We start from the raw sequence: 20,027 nt of genomic DNA, 5'->3' as shown, positions 1-20,027 counted from the left end.
GCTGGTTCCTCACAGATACTGGGGTACAGCAGACACTATCTGGGGAGGAGACACATGTAGCTGGTTCCTCAGAGATACTGGGGTATAGCAGACACTATCTGGGATACAGGAGGAGACACATATAGCTGGTTCCTCACAGATACTGGGGTACAGCAGACACTATCTGGGATACAGGAGGGGACACATATAGCTGGTTCCTCACAGATACTGGGGTACAGCAGACACTATCTGGGGAGGAGACACATGTAGCTGGTTCCTCAGAGATACTGGGGTATAGCAGACACTATCTGGGATACAGGAGGAGACACATATAGCTGGTTCCTCAGAGATACTGGGGTACAGCAGACACTATCTGGGATACAGGAGGAGACACATATAGCTGGTTCCTCACAGATACTGGGGTACAGCAGACACTATCTGGGATACAGGAGGGGACACATATAGCTGGTTCCTCACAGATACTGGGGTACAGCAGACACTATCTGGGATACAGGAGGAGACACATATAGCTGGTTCCTCACAGATACTGGGGTACAGCAGACACTATCTGGGATACAGGAGGAGACACATATTGCTGGTTCCTCACAGATACTGGGGTACAGCAGACACTATCTGGGATACAGGAGGAGACACATATAGCTGGTTCCTCACAGATACTGGGGTACAGCAGACACTATCTGGGATACAGGAGGAGACACATTTAGCTGGTTCCTCACAGATACTGGGGTACAGCAGACACTATCTGGGATACAGGAGGAGACACATATAGCGGGTTCCTCAGAGATACTGGGGTACAGCAGACACTATCTGGGATACAGGAGGAGACACATTTAGCTGGTTCCTCACAGATACTGGGGTACAGCAGACACTATCTGGGATACAGGAGGAGACACATATAGCTGGTTCCTCACAGATACTGGGGTACAGCAGACACTATCTGGGATACAGGAGGAGACACATATAGCTGGTTCCTCACAGATACTGGGGTACAGCAGACACTATCTGGGATACAGGAGGAGACACATATAGCGGGTTCCTCAGAGATACTGGGGTACAGCAGACACTATCTGGGATACAGGAGGAGACACATATAGCTGGTTCCTCACAGATACTGGGGTACAGCAGACACTATCTGGGATACAGGAGGAGACACATATAGCTGGTTCCTCACAGATACTGGGGTACAGCAGACACTATCTGGGATACAGGAGGAGACACATATAGCTGGTTCCTCACAGATACTGGGGTACAGCAGACACTATCTGGGATACAGGAGGAGACACATATAGCTGGTTCCTCAGAGATACTGGGGTACAGCAGACACTATCTGGGATACAGGAGGAGACACATATAGCTGGTTCCTCAGAGATACTGGGGTACAGCAGACACTATCTGGGATACAGGAGGAGACACATATAGCTGGTTCCTCACAGATACTGGGGTACAGCAGACACTATCTGGGATACAGGAGGAGACACATATAGCTGGTTCCTCACAGATACTGGGGTACAGCAGACACTATCTGGGATACAGGAGGGGACACATATAGCTGGTTCCTCACAGATACTGGGGTACAGCAGACACTATCTGGGATACAGGAGGAGACACATATAGCTGGTTCCTCACAGATACTGGGGTACAGCAGAGACTATCTGGGATACAGGAGGAGACACATATAGCTGGTTCCTCACAGATACTGGGGTACAGCAGACACTATCTGGGATACAGGAGGAGACACATATAGCTGGTTCCTCACAGATACTGGGGTACAGCAGACACTATCTGGGATACAGGAGGAGACACATATAGCTGGTTCCTCACAGATACTGGGGTACAGCAGACACTATCTGGGATACAGGAGGAGACACATATAGCTGGTTCCTCACAGATACTGGGGTACAGCAGACACTATCTGGGATACAGGAGGAGACACATATAGCTGGTTCCTCACAGATACTGGGGTACAGCAGACACTATCTGGGATACAGGAGGGGACACATATAGCTGGTTCCTCAGAGATACTGGGGTACAGCAGACACTATCTGGGATACAGGAGGAGACACATATAGCTGGTTCCTCACAGATACTGGGGTACAGCAGACACTATCTGGGATACAGGAGGAGACACATATAGCTGGTTCCTCACAGATACTGGGGTACAGCAGACACTATCTGGGATACAGGAGGAGACACATATAGCTGGTTCCTCACAGATACTGGGGTACAGCAGACACTATCTGGGATACAGGAGGAGACACATATAGCTGGTTCCTCACAGATACTGGGGTACAGCAGACACTATCTGGGATACAGGAGGAGACACATATAGCTGGTTCCTCACAGATACTGGGGTACAGCAGACACTATCTGGGATACAGGAGGAGACACATATAGCTGGTTCCTCACAGATACTGGGGTACAGCAGACACTATCTGGGATACAGGAGGAGACACATATAGCTGGTTCCTCACAGATACTGGGGTACAGCAGACACTATCTGGGATACAGGAGGAGACACATATAGCTGGTTCCTCACAGATACTGGGGTACAGCAGACACTATCTGGGATACAGGAGGAGACACATATAGCTGGTTCCTCACAGATACTGGGGTACAGCAGACACTATCTGGGATACAGGAGGAGACACATATAGCGGGTTCCTCAGAGATACTGGGGTACAGCAGACACTATCTGGGATACAGGAGGAGACACATATAGCTGGTTCCTCACAGATACTGGGGTACAGCAGACACTATCTGGGATACAGGAGGAGACACATATAGCTGGTTCCTCACAGATACTGGGGTACAGCAGACACTATCTGGGATACAGGAGGAGACACATATAGCTGGTTCCTCACAGATACTGGGGTACAGCAGACACTATCTGGGATACAGGAGGAGACACATATAGCTGGTTCCTCAGAGATACTGGGGTACAGCAGACACTATCTGGGATACAGGAGGAGACACATATAGCTGGTTCCTCAGAGATACTGGGGTACAGCAGACACTATCTGGGATACAGGAGGAGACACATATAGCTGGTTCCTCACAGATACTGGGGTACAGCAGACACTATCTGGGATACAGGAGGAGACACATATAGCTGGTTCCTCACAGATACTGGGGTACAGCAGACACTATCTGGGATACAGGAGGGGACACATATAGCTGGTTCCTCACAGATACTGGGGTACAGCAGACACTATCTGGGATACAGGAGGAGACACATATAGCTGGTTCCTCACAGATACTGGGGTACAGCAGACACTATCTGGGATACAGGAGGAGACACATATAGCTGGTTCCTCACAGATACTGGGGTACAGCAGACACTATCTGGGATACAGGAGGGGACACATATAGCTGGTTCCTCAGAGATACTGGGGTACAGCAGACACTATCTGGGATACAGGAGGAGACACATATAGCTGGTTCCTCACAGATACTGGGGTACAGCAGACACTATCTGGGATACAGGAGGAGACACATATAGCTGGTTCCTCACAGATACTGGGGTACAGCAGACACTATCTGGGATACAGGAGGAGACACATATAGCTGGTTCCTCACAGATACTGGGGTACAGCAGACACTATCTGGGATACAGGAGGAGACACATATAGCTGGTTCCTCACAGATACTGGGGTACAGCAGACACTATCTGGGATACAGGAGGAGACACATATAGCTGGTTCCTCACAGATACTGGGGTACAGCAGACACTATCTGGGATACAGGAGGAGACACATATAGCTGGTTCCTCACAGATACTGGGGTACAGCAGACACTATCTGGGATACAGGAGGAGACACATATAGCTGGTTCCTCACAGATACTGGGGTACAGCAGACACTATCTGGGATACAGGAGGGGACACATATAGCTGGTTCCTCACAGATACTGGGGTACAGCAGACACTATCTGGGGAGGAGACACATGTAGCTGGTTCCTCAGAGATACTGGGGTATAGCAGACACTATCTGGGATACAGGAGGAGACACATATAGCTGGTTCCTCACAGATACTGGGGTACAGCAGACACTATCTGGGATACAGGAGGGGACACATATAGCTGGTTCCTCACAGATACTGGGGTACAGCAGACACTATCTGGGGAGGAGACACATGTAGCTGGTTCCTCAGAGATACTGGGGTATAGCAGACACTATCTGGGATACAGGAGGAGACACATATAGCTGGTTCCTCAGAGATACTGGGGTACAGCAGACACTATCTGGGATACAGGAGGAGACACATATAGCTGGTTCCTCAGAGATACTGGGGTACAGCAGACACTATCTGGGATACAGGAGGAGACACATATAGCTGGTTCCTCACAGATACTGGGGTACAGCAGACACTATCTGGGATACAGGAGGGGACACATATAGCTGGTTCCTCACAGATACTGGGGTACAGCAGACACTATCTGGGATACAGGAGGGGACACATATAGCTGGTTCCTCACAGATACTGGGGTACAGCAGACACTATCTGGGATACAGGAGGAGACACATATAGCTGGTTCCTCACAGATACTGGGGTACAGCAGACACTATCTGGGATACAGGAGGGGACACATATAGCTGGTTCCTCACAGATACTGGGGTACAGCAGACACTATCTGGGATACAGGAGGGGACACATATAGCTGGTTCCTCACAGATACTGGGGTACAGCAGACACTATCTGGGGAGGAGACACATGTAGCTGGTTCCTCAGAGATACTGGGGTATAGCAGACACTATCTGGGATACAGGAGGAGACACATATAGCTGGTTCCTCACAGATACTGGGGTACAGCAGACACTATCTGGGATACAGGAGGGGACACATATAGCTGGTTCCTCACAGATACTGGGGTACAGCAGACACTATCTGGGGAGGAGACACATGTAGCTGGTTCCTCAGAGATACTGGGGTATAGCAGACACTATCTGGGATACAGGAGGAGACACATATAGCTGGTTCCTCAGAGATACTGGGGTACAGCAGACACTATCTGGGATACAGGAGGAGACACATATAGCTGGTTCCTCACAGATACTGGGGTACAGCAGACACTATCTGGGATACAGGAGGGGACACATATAGCTGGTTCCTCACAGATACTGGGGTACAGCAGACACTATCTGGGATACAGGAGGAGACACATATAGCTGGTTCCTCACAGATACTGGGGTACAGCAGACACTATCTGGGATACAGGAGGAGACACATATTGCTGGTTCCTCACAGATACTGGGGTACAGCAGACACTATCTGGGATACAGGAGGAGACACATATAGCTGGTTCCTCACAGATACTGGGGTACAGCAGACACTATCTGGGATACAGGAGGAGACACATTTAGCTGGTTCCTCACAGATACTGGGGTACAGCAGACACTATCTGGGATACAGGAGGAGACACATATAGCGGGTTCCTCAGAGATACTGGGGTACAGCAGACACTATCTGGGATACAGGAGGAGACACATTTAGCTGGTTCCTCACAGATACTGGGGTACAGCAGACACTATCTGGGATACAGGAGGAGACACATATAGCTGGTTCCTCACAGATACTGGGGTACAGCAGACACTATCTGGGATACAGGAGGAGACACATATAGCTGGTTCCTCACAGATACTGGGGTACAGCAGACACTATCTGGGATACAGGAGGAGACACATATAGCTGGTTCCTCACAGATACTGGGGTACAGCAGACACTATCTGGGATACAGGAGGAGACACATATAGCTGGTTCCTCACAGATACTGGGGTACAGCAGACACTATCTGGGATACAGGAGGGGACACATATAGCTGGTTCCTCACAGATACTGGGGTACAGCAGACACTATCTGGGATACAGGAGGAGACACATATTGCTGGTTCCTCACAGATACTGGGGTACAGCAGACACTATCTGGGATACAGGAGGAGACACATATAGCTGGTTCCTCACAGATACTGGGGTACAGCAGACACTATCTGGGATACAGGAGGAGACACATTTAGCTGGTTCCTCACAGATACTGGGGTACAGCAGACACTATCTGGGATACAGGAGGAGACACATATAGCGGGTTCCTCAGAGATACTGGGGTACAGCAGACACTATCTGGGATACAGGAGGAGACACATTTAGCTGGTTCCTCACAGATACTGGGGTACAGCAGACACTATCTGGGATACAGGAGGAGACACATATAGCTGGTTCCTCACAGATACTGGGGTACAGCAGACACTATCTGGGATACAGGAGGAGACACATATAGCTGGTTCCTCACAGATACTGGGGTACAGCAGACACTATCTGGGATACAGGAGGAGACACATATAGCGGGTTCCTCAGAGATACTGGGGTACAGCAGACACTATCTGGGATACAGGAGGAGACACATATAGCTGGTTCCTCACAGATACTGGGGTACAGCAGACACTATCTGGGATACAGGAGGAGACACATATAGCTGGTTCCTCACAGATACTGGGGTACAGCAGACACTATCTGGGATACAGGAGGAGACACATATAGCTGGTTCCTCACAGATACTGGGGTACAGCAGACACTATCTGGGATACAGGAGGAGACACATATAGCTGGTTCCTCACAGATACTGGGGTACAGCAGACACTATCTGGGATACAGGAGGGGACACATATAGCTGGTTCCTCACAGATACTGGGGTACAGCAGACACTATCTGGGGAGGAGACACATGTAGCTGGTTCCTCAGAGATACTGGGGTATAGCAGACACTATCTGGGATACAGGAGGAGACACATATAGCTGGTTCCTCACAGATACTGGGGTACAGCAGACACTATCTGGGATACAGGAGGGGACACATATAGCTGGTTCCTCACAGATACTGGGGTACAGCAGACACTATCTGGGGAGGAGACACATGTAGCTGGTTCCTCAGAGATACTGGGGTATAGCAGACACTATCTGGGATACAGGAGGAGACACATATAGCTGGTTCCTCAGAGATACTGGGGTACAGCAGACACTATCTGGGATACAGGAGGAGACACATATAGCTGGTTCCTCAGAGATACTGGGGTACAGCAGACACTATCTGGGATACAGGAGGAGACACATATAGCTGGTTCCTCACAGATACTGGGGTACAGCAGACACTATCTGGGATACAGGAGGGGACACATATAGCTGGTTCCTCACAGATACTGGGGTACAGCAGACACTATCTGGGATACAGGAGGGGACACATATAGCTGGTTCCTCACAGATACTGGGGTACAGCAGACACTATCTGGGATACAGGAGGAGACACATATAGCTGGTTCCTCACAGATACTGGGGTACAGCAGACACTATCTGGGATACAGGAGGAGACACATATAGCTGGTTCCTCACAGATACTGGGGTACAGCAGACACTATCTGGGATACAGGAGGAGACACATATAGCTGGTTCCTCACAGATACTGGGGTACAGCAGACACTATCTGGGATACAGGAGGGGACACATATAGCTGGTTCCTCACAGATACTGGGGTACAGCAGACACTATCTGGGATACAGGAGGGGACACATATAGCTGGTTCCTCACAGATACTGGGGTACAGCAGACACTATCTGGGATACAGGAGGAGACACAGACATATTGCCATCTTCAGTGTGAGTTTTTAAATATGGAGGTTTGGTTTAGTCATGAGACAATCAACACAAACATTAACACAAGCAGAAACAGTCATTGAGACTGAAGCCTGTTTCTGGTAACAGCCATGGTCAATGGCCCTGAGGTTTAAACAGTCTTATGTAACACTGCACTGGTGGCCCTGAGGTTTAAACAGTCTTATGTAACACTGCACTGGTGACCCTGAGGTTTAAACAGTCTTATGTAACACTGCACTGGTGGCCCTGAGGTTTAAACAGTCTTATGTAACACTGCACTGGTGACCCTGAGGTTTAAACAGTCTTATGTAACACTGCACTGGTGGCCCTGAGGTTTAAACAGTCTTATGTAACACTGGTGACCCTGAGGTTTAAACAGTCTTATGTAACACTGCACTGGTGACCCTGAGGTTTAAACAGTCTTATGTAACACTGCACTGGTGGCCCTGAGGTTTAAACAGTCTGATGTAACACTGCACTGGTGGCCCTGAGGTTTAAACAGTCTTATGTAACACTGCACTGCTGACCCTGAGGTTTAAACAGTCTTCTGTAACACCGCACTGGGCAGCCATCTCCCTCTGTTAGTCTAAATTACGGTCTGGGTCTGTAAAGCTAGAGTACAATCTAGTGTCTGGGCCTGCAAATCTAGAGTCTAAACTAGAGTCTGGGCCTGCAACTCTAGAGTCTAAACTAGAGTCTGGGCCTGCAACTCTAGAGTCTAAACTAGAGTCTGGGCCTGCAAATCTAGAGTCTAGAGTCTAAACTAGGGTCTGGGCCTGCAACTCTAGAGTCTAGAGTCTAAACTAGAGTCTGGGCCTGCAAATCTAGAGTCTAAACTAGAGTCTGGGCCTGCAACTCTAGAGTCTAGAGTCTAAACTAGGGTCTGGGCCTGCAACTCTAGAGTCTAGAGTCTAAACTAGAGTCTGGGCCTGCAAATCTAGAGTCTAAACTAGAGTCTGGGCCTGCAACTCTAGAGTCTAGAGTCTAAACTAGGGTCTGGGCCTGCAACTCTAGAGTCTAGAGTCTAAACTAGAGTCTGGGCCTGCAACTCTAGAGTCTAGAGTCTAAACTAGAGTCTGGGCTTACAAATCTAGAGTCTAAACTAGAGTCTAAACTAGAGTCTGGGCCTGCAACTCTAGAGTCTAGAGTCTAAACTAGGGTCTGGGCTTACAAATCTAGAGTCTAAACTAGAGTCTAAACTAGGGTCTGGGCTTACAAATCTAGAGTCTAAACTAGAGTCTAAACTAGAGTCTGGGCCTGCAACTCTAGAGTCTAGAGTCTAAACCAGGGGTGGGCAAACTTTTTGACTCGCGGGCCACAATGGGTTCTAAAATTTGACAGAGGGGCCGGGCCAGGAGCATTTGGAGGGAGTGTTTGGGCCGGATATACTAAAGCATTAAATGTAGTGTGTGCAAACCTCATAGCACAGTAAGAACACTACAACCCAATTTATTAACTGTCTTTCAAATGTGAAAAATAGCCCTTATCAGTTAATAAATTTGTCTCAAGGAATATGCAAGATATGGCATTTACATACTATTTCGCAGATACCGGGATGAGGAAATGTAAATAGATTAAAATAACATACGCACTGTGATTTATCAAGATTGCGTCTGTTTTTAATAAGTTTCAATCGAAGGTGCAAAGTTAAAGAAATCAACATTTATTGAAAAATGGAATCACTTTCAACATTCAAAACATATTATTACACAACGAAATACTCAAGCTCAATAATATCTACTTGTGTTAAACTCCGCAAAATCATGGATGGATTGTCCTGACCGCGCGCTCTACAAACTCGCCACGGACGCCCTCGCCTTCACGCGCAAACAGTACACGTGTATCGTTGCCAAGCACACAGACATAGGCTGTATTAAATATCCTACCTGCAGCTGAAAATTTAAATTTAAATTAAGAGCGATGTGCGGCGTGTTAATAAAGCTACTGTACCGCTGCTGTGCGTAAATGCGCATTGCTCTTAATTAAAAGACGCACTTCCAAACTTTCCATATGCATTTTTTCATAACACAGCAGAAAAACTCACCATTTCAGTGGGAACAGTGTTGTTGGTCTCCCTTTTTTGCCAGTGCATCAAAGTCTGGAGTTAGTTTTGTTGTGGCAATTCTCAGGACAGATCTGAGGTGTTGGTCAGTTAACTTGGATCTGTGATGGGCTTTGTTGATTTTCATGACGCTAAACGTCTGCTCACACACGTAGGTCGAGCCAAACAACACCAGCATCTTCTGCGCCGTCCTCCTGAGGTTTGGAAACGCGGTCTCGTTAAGTGAAGCGTAAAAGTCATTCAGTTTAAGAGACTTGAACTTCTCCTTTGAGACGGAGTCAGACTGAAGATCGATCAGTTCCAATTGCAGCTCCTGCGGTGCTGATTCGGGGTCTTGTGACAGGGGACAGGACACCAGTTGAAGTGACTTGTCAATTTTTTCAAAATCACAGAACCGACGGCAAAATTCTCTGTGCAGATCGTCCAGTGATTTGCAGTATTTCTTCGCATTTCGGGCGGCCTCTTTCTGCACGGCTAGTGTGGGGAAATGTGCGAAAGATTTGTTTGACATTTGCCTGGAGAATAAAACCAGCTTGGATTTGAAGGCTCTCACATTTGTGTACATGTCGTGCGCAAACTGATCTTTCCCCTGTAGCTTCACGTTCAGCTCATTCATGTGTGAAAATATGTCCACAGCAAACGCAAAGTCACAAAGCCAGTTTGTGTCGCTCAGCTCGGGGAATTCTTCGGATTTCCCCATTAAATAAAAAAATGAGCGAATCTCGTCTTTGAGCTCCCAGACTCGTTGAAACACTTTCCCCAAACTTAACCAGCGGACGCGAGAGTGGTAAAGTAGGTCCTGGTGATCCGCATTAGTTTCTTCCAGGAACGTAATGAACTGACGATGATTAAGTCCCCTTGCTCGTATGAAGTTAACAAGTTTTACAACTGGATCCACGACGTGATTAAGCTGCAATACAGACTTACACAGAGACTCCTGATGAATGATGCAGTGAAGTAAAATAACATCCTGGTCAGGGTTTTCTTCTTTCACTTTATCCTGGATTCTTTTCAGCAGCCCGATGTTTTTTCCAGTTAAATTTGGCGATCCATCCGTGGTGACATTGGCAAGTTTACTCCAAGGTAGCTTCATTCTCTCGATGACAGCAGACACCTGTTCATATAAGTCCTCTCCTCGCGTTTTCCCTTTCAGTGATTCCATGCTCAAAAGCTCCTCCGTTATCTCAAAACTGTCGTTAATCCCTCGGATAAAAATTAGGAGCTGAGCAGTGTCTTTTATGTCGTTACTTTCATCCAGTGCTAGTGAATATAACTTAAAGGACTCCGCCTTTTTGTTTAACTCGCTGACTATATCTTCGTCAATCAGTTCCACGCGGCGAGTCACTGTCCTGCGTGCTAAACTGATTTTTTCAAACTTGGCTTTGCTCTCCGGACACAAGAGACCTGCTGTCTCTACCATGCACTCTTTCAAAAACTCGCCTTCGGAGAAAGGCTTGCTAGCCTTTGCTAATTTGAATGCCAGCAAATAACTTGCCTTGGTACTTGACTCTTGAATTGCAGTTTGTCGGTGAAAAAAGTTCTGTTGACTCTGTAAATTAGCTGCCAACCTCTGAGCAGTAGCCGCCCGTTCTTGTGTTGACTGCTTGCTAGCATAGTTTGCATGCTTCGTGGCAAAGTGACGGCTGATATTGTACTCTTTGAAAACCGCAACAGCTTCTTGGCATATCAGACATACAGCCGTTGATCGGACTTCAGTGAAGAAGTATTTTGTTGTCCACTCCTTATTAAACACTCGGCATTCGCTGTCCACTTTCCTTCTCTTTGGTCCGCTCATTTTCACAGAAGGGCTTAATGGTGACGTGAAACGAAGTGAAAATTAAAGTGAAATAAAGAGAAATACGCGCCACTCCAACAACGGTCAATGTGTTTTGAGTGCGCCATCTATTGGGGAAACGTGGGCATTGCAGGGAAAGGGGAAAAAAAGGAGGTTTTTACTATAATTTGGACAAGTTCGGCGGGCCGGATTAAAAAGCCTAACGGGCCGTATGTGGCCCGCGGGCCGTAGTTTGCCCATGTCTGGTCTAAACTATGGTCTGGGCCTACAAATCTAGAGTCTAATCTAGAGTCTAAACTAGAGTCTGGGCCTGCAACTCTAGAGTCTAGAGTCTAAACTATGGTCTGGGCCTGCAACTCTAGAGTCTAGAGTCTAAACTAGGGTCTGGGCCTACAAATCTAGAGTCTAAACTAGAGTCTGGGCCTGCAACTCTAGAGTCTAGAGTCTAAACTAGGGTCTGGGCCTGCAACTCTAGAGTCTAAACTAGAGTCTGGGCCTGCAACTCTAGAGTGTAGTCTAAACTAGGGTCTGGGCCTACAAATCTAGAGTCTAATCTAGAGTCTAAACTAGAGTCTTGGCCTGCAACTCTAGAGTGTAGTCTAAACTATGGTCTGGGCCTACAAATCTAGAGTCTAGAGTCTAAACTAGGGTCTGGGCCTGCAACTCTAGAGTCTAAACTAGGGTCTGGGCCTGCAAATCTAGAGTCTAAACTAGGGTCTGGGCCTGCAAATCTAGAGTCTAAACTAGGGTCTGGGCCTACAAATCTAGAGTCTAAACTAGAGTCTAAACTAGAGTCTTGGCCTGCAACTCTAGAGTCTAAACTAGAGTCTAAACTAGAGTCTGGGCCTGCAAATCTAGAGTCTAAACTAGAGTCTGGGCCTGCAACTCTAGAGTCTAAACTAGGGTCTGGGCCTGCAACTCTAGAGTCTAAACTAGAGTCTAAACTAGACTCTGGGCCTGCAACTCTAGAGTGTAGTCTAAACTAGGGTCTGGGCCTACAAATCTAGAGTCTAATCTAGAGTCTAAACTAGAGTCTTGGCCTGCAACTCTATAGTGTAGTCTAAACTATGGTCTGGGCCTACAAATCTAGAGTCTAATCTAGAGTCTAAACTAGAGTCTGGGCCTGCAACTCTAGAGTCTAGAGTCTAAACTAGGGTCTGGGCCTACAAATCTAGAGTCTAAACTAGAGTCTGGGCCTGCAACTCTAGAGTCTAAACTAGGGTCTGGGCCTGCAACTCTAGAGTGTAGTCTAAACTAGGGTCTGGGCCTACAAATCTAGAGTCTAATCTAGAGTCTAAACTAGAGTCTGGGCCTGCAACTCTAGAGTGTAGTCTAAACTAGGGTCTGGGCCTACAAATCTAGAGTCTAATCTAGAGTCTAAACTAGAGTCTGGGCCTGCAACTCTAGAGTCTAGAGTCTAAACTAGAGTCTGGGCCTGCAACTCTAGAGTCTAGAGTCTAAACTAGAGTCTGGGCCTGCAACTCGAGTCTATAGTCTGAACTAGAGTTTGGGCCTGCAAATCTAGTGTCTAAACTAGAGTCTAAACTGGAGTACAGTTTACCTGTACAGTGGATCTATATAACAGTAATCGTTACCTGTACAGTGGATCTATATAACAGTAATTGTTACCTGAACAGTGGATCTATACAACAGTAAGTGTTACCTGTACAGTGGATCTATATAACAGTCATTGTTAACTGTACAGTGGATCTATATAACAGTAATTGTTACCTGAACAGTGGATCTATATAACAGTAAGTCTTACCTGTACAGTAGATCTATATAACAGTAATTGTTACCTGTAGAGTGGACCTATATAACAGTAATTGTTACCTGAATAGTGGATCTATATAACAGTAAGTGTTACCTGTACAGTAGATCTATATAACAGTAAGTGTTACCTGTACAGTGGATCTATATAACAGTAAGTCTTACCTGTACAGTGAATCTATATAACAGTCATTGTTACCTGTACAGTGGATCTATATAACAGTAAGTCTTACCTGTACAGTGGATCTATATAACAGTCATTGTTACCGGTACAGTGGATCTATATAACAGTAATTGTTACCTGTACAGTGGATCTATATAACAGTAAGTCTTACCGGTACAGTGGATCTATATAACAGTAATTGTTACCTGTACAGTGGATCTATATAACAGTAATTGTTACCTGAACAGTGGATCTATATAACAGTAATTGTTACCTGAACAGTGGATCTATATAACAGTAATTGTTACCGGTACAGTGGATCTATATAACAGTAATTGTTACCTGAACAGTGGATCTATATAACAGTAATTGTTACCGGTACAGTGGATCTATATAACAGTAATTGTTACCGGTACAGTGGATCTATATAACAGTAATTGTTACCGGTACAGTGGATCTATATAACAGTAATTGTTACCTGTACAGTGGATCTATATAACAGTAATTGTTACCTGTACAGTAGATCTATATAACAGTAAGTGTTACCTGTACAGTGGATCTATATAACAGTAAGTCTTACCTGTACAGTAGATCTATATAACAGTAATTGTTACCTGAACAGTGGATCTATACAACAGTAAGTGTTACCTGTACAGTGGATCTATATAACAGTCATTGTTAACTGTACAGTGGATCTATATAACAGTAATTGTTACCTGAACAGTGGATCTATATAACAGTAAGTCTTACCTGTACAGTAGATCTATATAACAGTAATTGTTACCTGTAGAGTGGACCTATATAACAGTAATTGTTACCTGAATAGTGGATCTATATAACAGTAAGTGTTACCTGTACAGTAGATCTATATAACAGTAAGTGTTACCTGTACAGTGGATCTATATAACAGTAAGTCTTACCTGTACAGTGAATCTATATAACAGTCATTGTTACCTGTACAGTGGATCTATATAACAGTAAGTCTTACCTGTACAGTGGATCTATATAACAGTCATTGTTACCGGTACAGTGGATCTATATAACAGTAATTGTTACCTGTACAGTGGATCTATATAACAGTAAGTCTTACCGGTACAGTGGATCTATATAACAGTAATTGTTACCTGTACAGTGGATCTATATAACAGTAATTGTTACCTGAATAGTGGATCTATATAACAGTAAGTGTTACCTGTACAGTAGATCTATATAACAGTAATTGTTACCTGTACAGTGGATCTATATAACAGTAAGTCTCACCTGTACAGTGGATCTATATAACAGTAAGTCTCACCTGTACAGTGGATCTATATAACAGTAAGTCTTACCGGTACAGTGGATCTATATAACAGTAAGTCTCACCTGTACAGTGGATCTATATAACAGTAAGTCTTACCGGTACAGTGGATCTATATAACAGTAAGTCTCACCTGTACAGTGGATCTATATAACAGTAAGTCTCACCTGTACAGTGGATCTCTATAACAGTAAGTCTCACCTGTACAGTGGATCTATATAACAGTAATTGTTACCTGAACAGTGGATCTATATAACAGTAAGTCTCACCTGTACAGTGGATCTATATAACAGTAATTGTTACCTGTACAGTGGATCTATATAACAGTAAGTCTCACCTGTACAGTGGATCTATATAACAGTAAGTCTCACCTGTACAGTGGATCTATATAACAGTAAGTCTCACCTGTACAGTGGATCTATATAACAGTAATTGTTACCTGTACAGTGGATCTATATAACAGTAAGTCTCACCTGTACAGTGGATCTATATAACAGTAAGTCTCACCTGTACAGTGGATCTATATAACAGTAATTGTTACCTGTACAGTGGATCTATATAACAGTAAGTCTCACCTGTACAGTGGATCTATATAACAGTAAGTCTCACCTGTACAGTGGATCTCTATAACAGTAAGTCTCACCTGTACAGTGGATCTATATAACAGTAAGTCTCACCTGTACAGTGGATCTATATAACAGTAAGTCTCACCTGTACAGTGGATCTATATAACAGTAAGTCTCACCTGTACAGTGGATCTATATAACAGTAAGTCTCACCTGTACAGTGGATCTATATAACACTAAGTCTCACCTGTACAGTGGATCTATATAACAGTAAGTCTCACCTGTACAGTGGATCTATATAACAGTAAGTCTCACCTGTACAGTGGATCTATATAACAGTAATTGTTACCGGTACAGTGGATCTATATAACAGTAAGTCTCACCTGTACAGTGGATCTATATAACAGTAATTGTTACCTGTACAGTGGATCTATATAACAGTAAGTCTCACCTGTACAGTGGATCTATATAACAGTAATTGTTACCGGTACAGTGGATCTATATAACAGTAAGTCTCACCTGTACAGTGGATCTATATAACAGTAAGTCTCACCTGTACAGTGGATCTATATAACAGTAAGTCTCACCTGTACAGTGGATCTCTATAACAGTAAGTCTCACCTGTACAGTGGATCTATATAACAGTAAGTCTCACCTGTACAGTGGATCTATATAACAGTAAGTCTCACCTGTACAGTGGATCTATATAACAGTAAGTCTCACCTGTACAGTGGATCTATATAACAGTAAGTCTCACCTGTACAGTGGATCTATATAACAGTAAGTCTCACCTGTACAGTGGATCTATATAACAGTAAGTCTCACCTGTACAGTGGATCTATATAACAGTAAGTCTCACCTGTACAGTGGATCTATATAACAGTAATTGTTACCGGTACAGTGGATCTATATAACAGTAAGTCTCACCTGTACAGTGGATCTATATAACAGTAATTGTTACCTGTACAGTGGATCTATATAACAGTAAGTCTTACCTGTACAGTGGATCTATACAACAGTAATTGTTACCTGTACAGTGGATCTATATAACAGTAATTGTTACCTGTACAGTGGATCTATATAACAGTAATTGTTACCGGTACAGTGGATCTATATAACAGTAAGTCTTACCGGTACAGTGGACCTTGTCGTTGGTTCTGAACCTGTACCCGTCATCACACATACAGCGGAAGCTTCCGGGGGAGTTGTAGCACTTCTGGTTGCAGCCGGCTTGGTGATCCGGGTCCGAACACTCGTCGATGTCTGATCAATAAAACAATCAATGACATCATTATTCAATAATAACAAAAACATGGATTTATTGACTATAAACTCCAGTTCCTGTTCCTGTTCCTGGGAGGAACTGTGACCTAGTAAGTCAGCAACACCAACGTTTCTGGCCAAACTTTTCGAGACGGATTCAAACCAGCAACCCAGTATTAAGCCAGGACCCAGTATTAAGCCAGGGCCCAGTATTAGGCCAGGACCCAGTATTAAGCCAGGGCCCAGTATTAAGCCAGGGCCCAGTATTAAGCCAGGACCCAGTATTAAGCCAGGACCCAGCATTAAGCCAGGACCCAGCATTAAGCCAGGACCCAGTATTAAGCCAGGACCCAGTATTAAGCCAGGACCCAGGATTAAGCCAGGACCCAGTATTAGGCCAGGACCCAGTATTAAGCCAGGACCCAGTATTAAGTAGGACCCAGTATTAAGTAGTACCCAGTATTAGGCCAGGACCCAGAATTAAGCCAGGACCCAGTATTAAGTAGGACCCAGTATTAGGCCAGAACCCAGTATTAAGCAAGGACCCAGTATTAAGCCAGGACCTAGTATTAAGCCAGGACCCAGTATTAGGCCAGGACCCAGTATTAAGTAGGACCCAGTATTAAGTAGGACCCAGTATTAAGCCAGGACCAAGTATTAAGTAGGACCCAGTATTAAGTAGGACCCAGTATTAAGCCAGGACCCAGTATTAAACCAGGAACCAGTATTAAGCCAGGACCCAGTATTAAGTAGGACCCAGTATTAAGCCAGGACCCAGTATTAAGCAGGACCCAGTATTAAGCAGGACCCAGTATTTAGCCAGGACCCAGTATTAAGCCAGGACCCAGTATTAAGCCAGGACCCAGTATTAAGCCAGGACCCCGTATTAAGTAGGACCCAGTATTAAGCCAGGACCCAGTATTAAGTAGGACCCAGTATTAGGCCAGAACCCAGTATTAAGCAAGGACCCAGTATTAAGCCAGGACCTAGTATTAAGCCAGGACCCAGTATTAGGCCAGGACCCAGTATTAAGTAGGACCCAGTATTAAGTAGGACCCAGTATTAAGCCAGGACCAAGTATTAAGTAGGACCCAGTATTAAGTAGGACCCAGTATTAAGCCAGGACCCAGTATTAAACCAGGAACCAGTATTAAGCCAGGACCCAGTATTAAGTAGGACCCAGTATTAAGCCAGGACCCAGTATTAAGCAGGACCCAGTATTAAGCAGGACCCAGTATTTAGCCAGGACCCAGTATTAAGCCAGGACCCAGTATTAAGCCAGGACCCAGTATTAAGCCAGGACCCAGTATTAAGTAGGACCCAGTATTAAGCCAGGACCCCGTATTAAGTAGGACCCAGTATTAAGCCAGGACCCAGTATTAAGTAGGACCCAGTATTAAGCCAGGACCCAGTATTAAGTAGGACCCAGTATTAAGTAGGACCCAGTATTAAGCCAGGACCCAGTATTAAGCCTGGACCCAGTATTAAGCCAGGACCCAGTATTAAGTAGGACCCAGTATTTTTTTTTTTTTTTTAATTTTTTTTTCACCTTTATTTAACCAGGTAGGCTAGTTGAGAACAAGTTCTCATTTGCAACTGCGACCTGGCCAAGATAAAGCATAGCAGTGTGAACAGACAACACAGAGTTACACATGGAGTAAACAATAAACAAGTCAATAACATGGTAGAAAAAAAAGAGAATCTATATACAATGTGTGCAAAAGGCATGAGGTAGGCAATAGATCGAATAATTACAATTTAGCAGATTAACACTGGAGTGATAAATCATCAGATGATCATGTGCAAGAAGAGATACTGGTGTGCAAAAGAGCAGAAAAGTAAATAAATAAAAGCAGTATGGGGGGTGAGGTAGGTAAATTGGGTGGGTAGTTTACAGATGGACTATGTACAGCTGCAGCGATCGGTTAGCTGCTCGGATAGCAGATTTTTAAAGTTGTTGAGGGAGATAAAAGTCTCCAACTTCAGAGATTTTTGCAATTCGTTCCAGTCGCAGGCAGCAGAGAACTGGAAGGAAAGGCGTCCAAATGAGGTTTTGGCTTTAGGGATGATCAGTGAGATACACCTGCTGGAGCGCGTGCTGCGGGTGGGTGTAGCCATCGTGACCAGTGAACTGAGATAAGGCGGCACTTTACCTAGCATAGCCTTGTAGATGACCTGGAGCCAGTGGGTCTGACGACGAACATGTAGCGAGGGCCAGCCGACTAGGGCATACAGGTCGCAGTGGTGGGTCGTATAAGGTGCTTTAGTAACAAAACGAATGGCACTGTGATAAACTGCATCCAGTTTGCTGAGTAGAGTATTGGAAGCTATTTTGTAGATGACATCGCCGAAGTCGAGGATCGGTAGGATAGTCAGTTTTACTAGGGTAAGTTTGGCGGCGTGAGTGAAGGAGGCTTTGTTGCGGAATAGAAAGCCGATTCTTGATTTGATTTTGGATTGGAGATGTTTGATATGAGTCTGGAAGGAGAGTTTGCAGTCTAGCCAGACACCTAGGTACTTATAGATGTCCACATATTCTAGGTCGGAACCGTCCAGGGTGGTGATGCTAGTCGGGCGTGCGGGTGCAGGCAGCGAACGGTTGAAAAGCATGCATTTGGTTTTACTAGCGTTTAAGAGCAGTTGGAGGCCACGGAAGGAGTGTTGTATGGCATTGAAGCTCGTTTGGAGGTTAGATAGCACAGTGTCCAAGGAAGGGCCGGAAGTATATAGAATGGTGTCGTCTGCGTAGAGGTGGATCAGGGAATCGCCCGCAGCAAGAGCAACATCATTGATGTATACAGAGAAAAGAGTCGGCCTGAGAATTGAACCCTGTGGTACCCCCATAGAGACTGCCAGAGGACCGGACAACATGCCCTCCGATTTGACACACTGAACTCTGTCTGCAAAGTAGTTGGTGAACCAGGCAAGGCAGTCATTAGAAAAACCGAGGCTACTGAGTCTGCCGATAAGAATATGGTGATTGACAGAGTCGAAAGCCTTGGCCAGGTCGATGAAGACGGCTGCACAGTAATGTCTTTTATCGATGGCGGTTATGATATCGTTTAGTACCTTGAGCGTGGCTGAGGTGCACCCGTGACCGGCTCGGAAACCGGATTGCACAGCGGAGAAGGTACGGTGGGATTCGAGATGGTCAGTGATCTGTTTGTTGACTTGGCTTTCGAAGACCTTAGATAGGCAGGGCAGGATGGATATAGGTCTGTAACAGTTTGGGTCCAGGGTGTCTCCCCCTTTGAAGAGGGGGATGACCGCGGCAGCTTTCCAATCCTTGGGGATCTCAGATGATACGAAGGAGAGGTTGAACAGGCTGGTAATAGGGGGTGCGACAATGGCGGCGGACAGTTTCAGAAATAGGGGGTCCAGATTGTCAAGCCCAGCTGATTTGTATGGGTCCAGGTTTCCAGCTCTTTCAGAACATCTGCTATCTGGATATGGGTAAAGGAGAAGCTGGGGAGGCT

The 20,027-nt window shown here is 45.5% G+C and overlaps 1 protein-coding gene across 1 annotated transcript in view; it reads right to left on the bottom strand.

Moving 5' to 3' along the window:
• The window catches only part of pros1 (protein S), a 48,484-nt gene that overhangs the window by 17,353 nt on the left and 11,104 nt on the right, over positions 1 to 20,027 (bottom strand). Inside the window, exon 6 of the mRNA XM_071331002.1 lies at positions 16,420 to 16,551. Coding sequence (XP_071187103.1) covers positions 16,420 to 16,551 — 132 coding nt within the window. The remainder of the gene's footprint in view (positions 1 to 16,419; positions 16,552 to 20,027) is intronic.

Source organism: Salvelinus alpinus, chromosome 10, assembly GCF_045679555.1.
Source record: "Salvelinus alpinus chromosome 10, SLU_Salpinus.1, whole genome shotgun sequence".
NCBI lineage: Eukaryota > Metazoa > Chordata > Actinopteri > Salmoniformes > Salmonidae > Salvelinus > Salvelinus alpinus.
The sequence above is the reverse complement of the archived record's forward strand: the minus strand, read 5'-3'. Positions and strand labels throughout refer to the sequence as shown.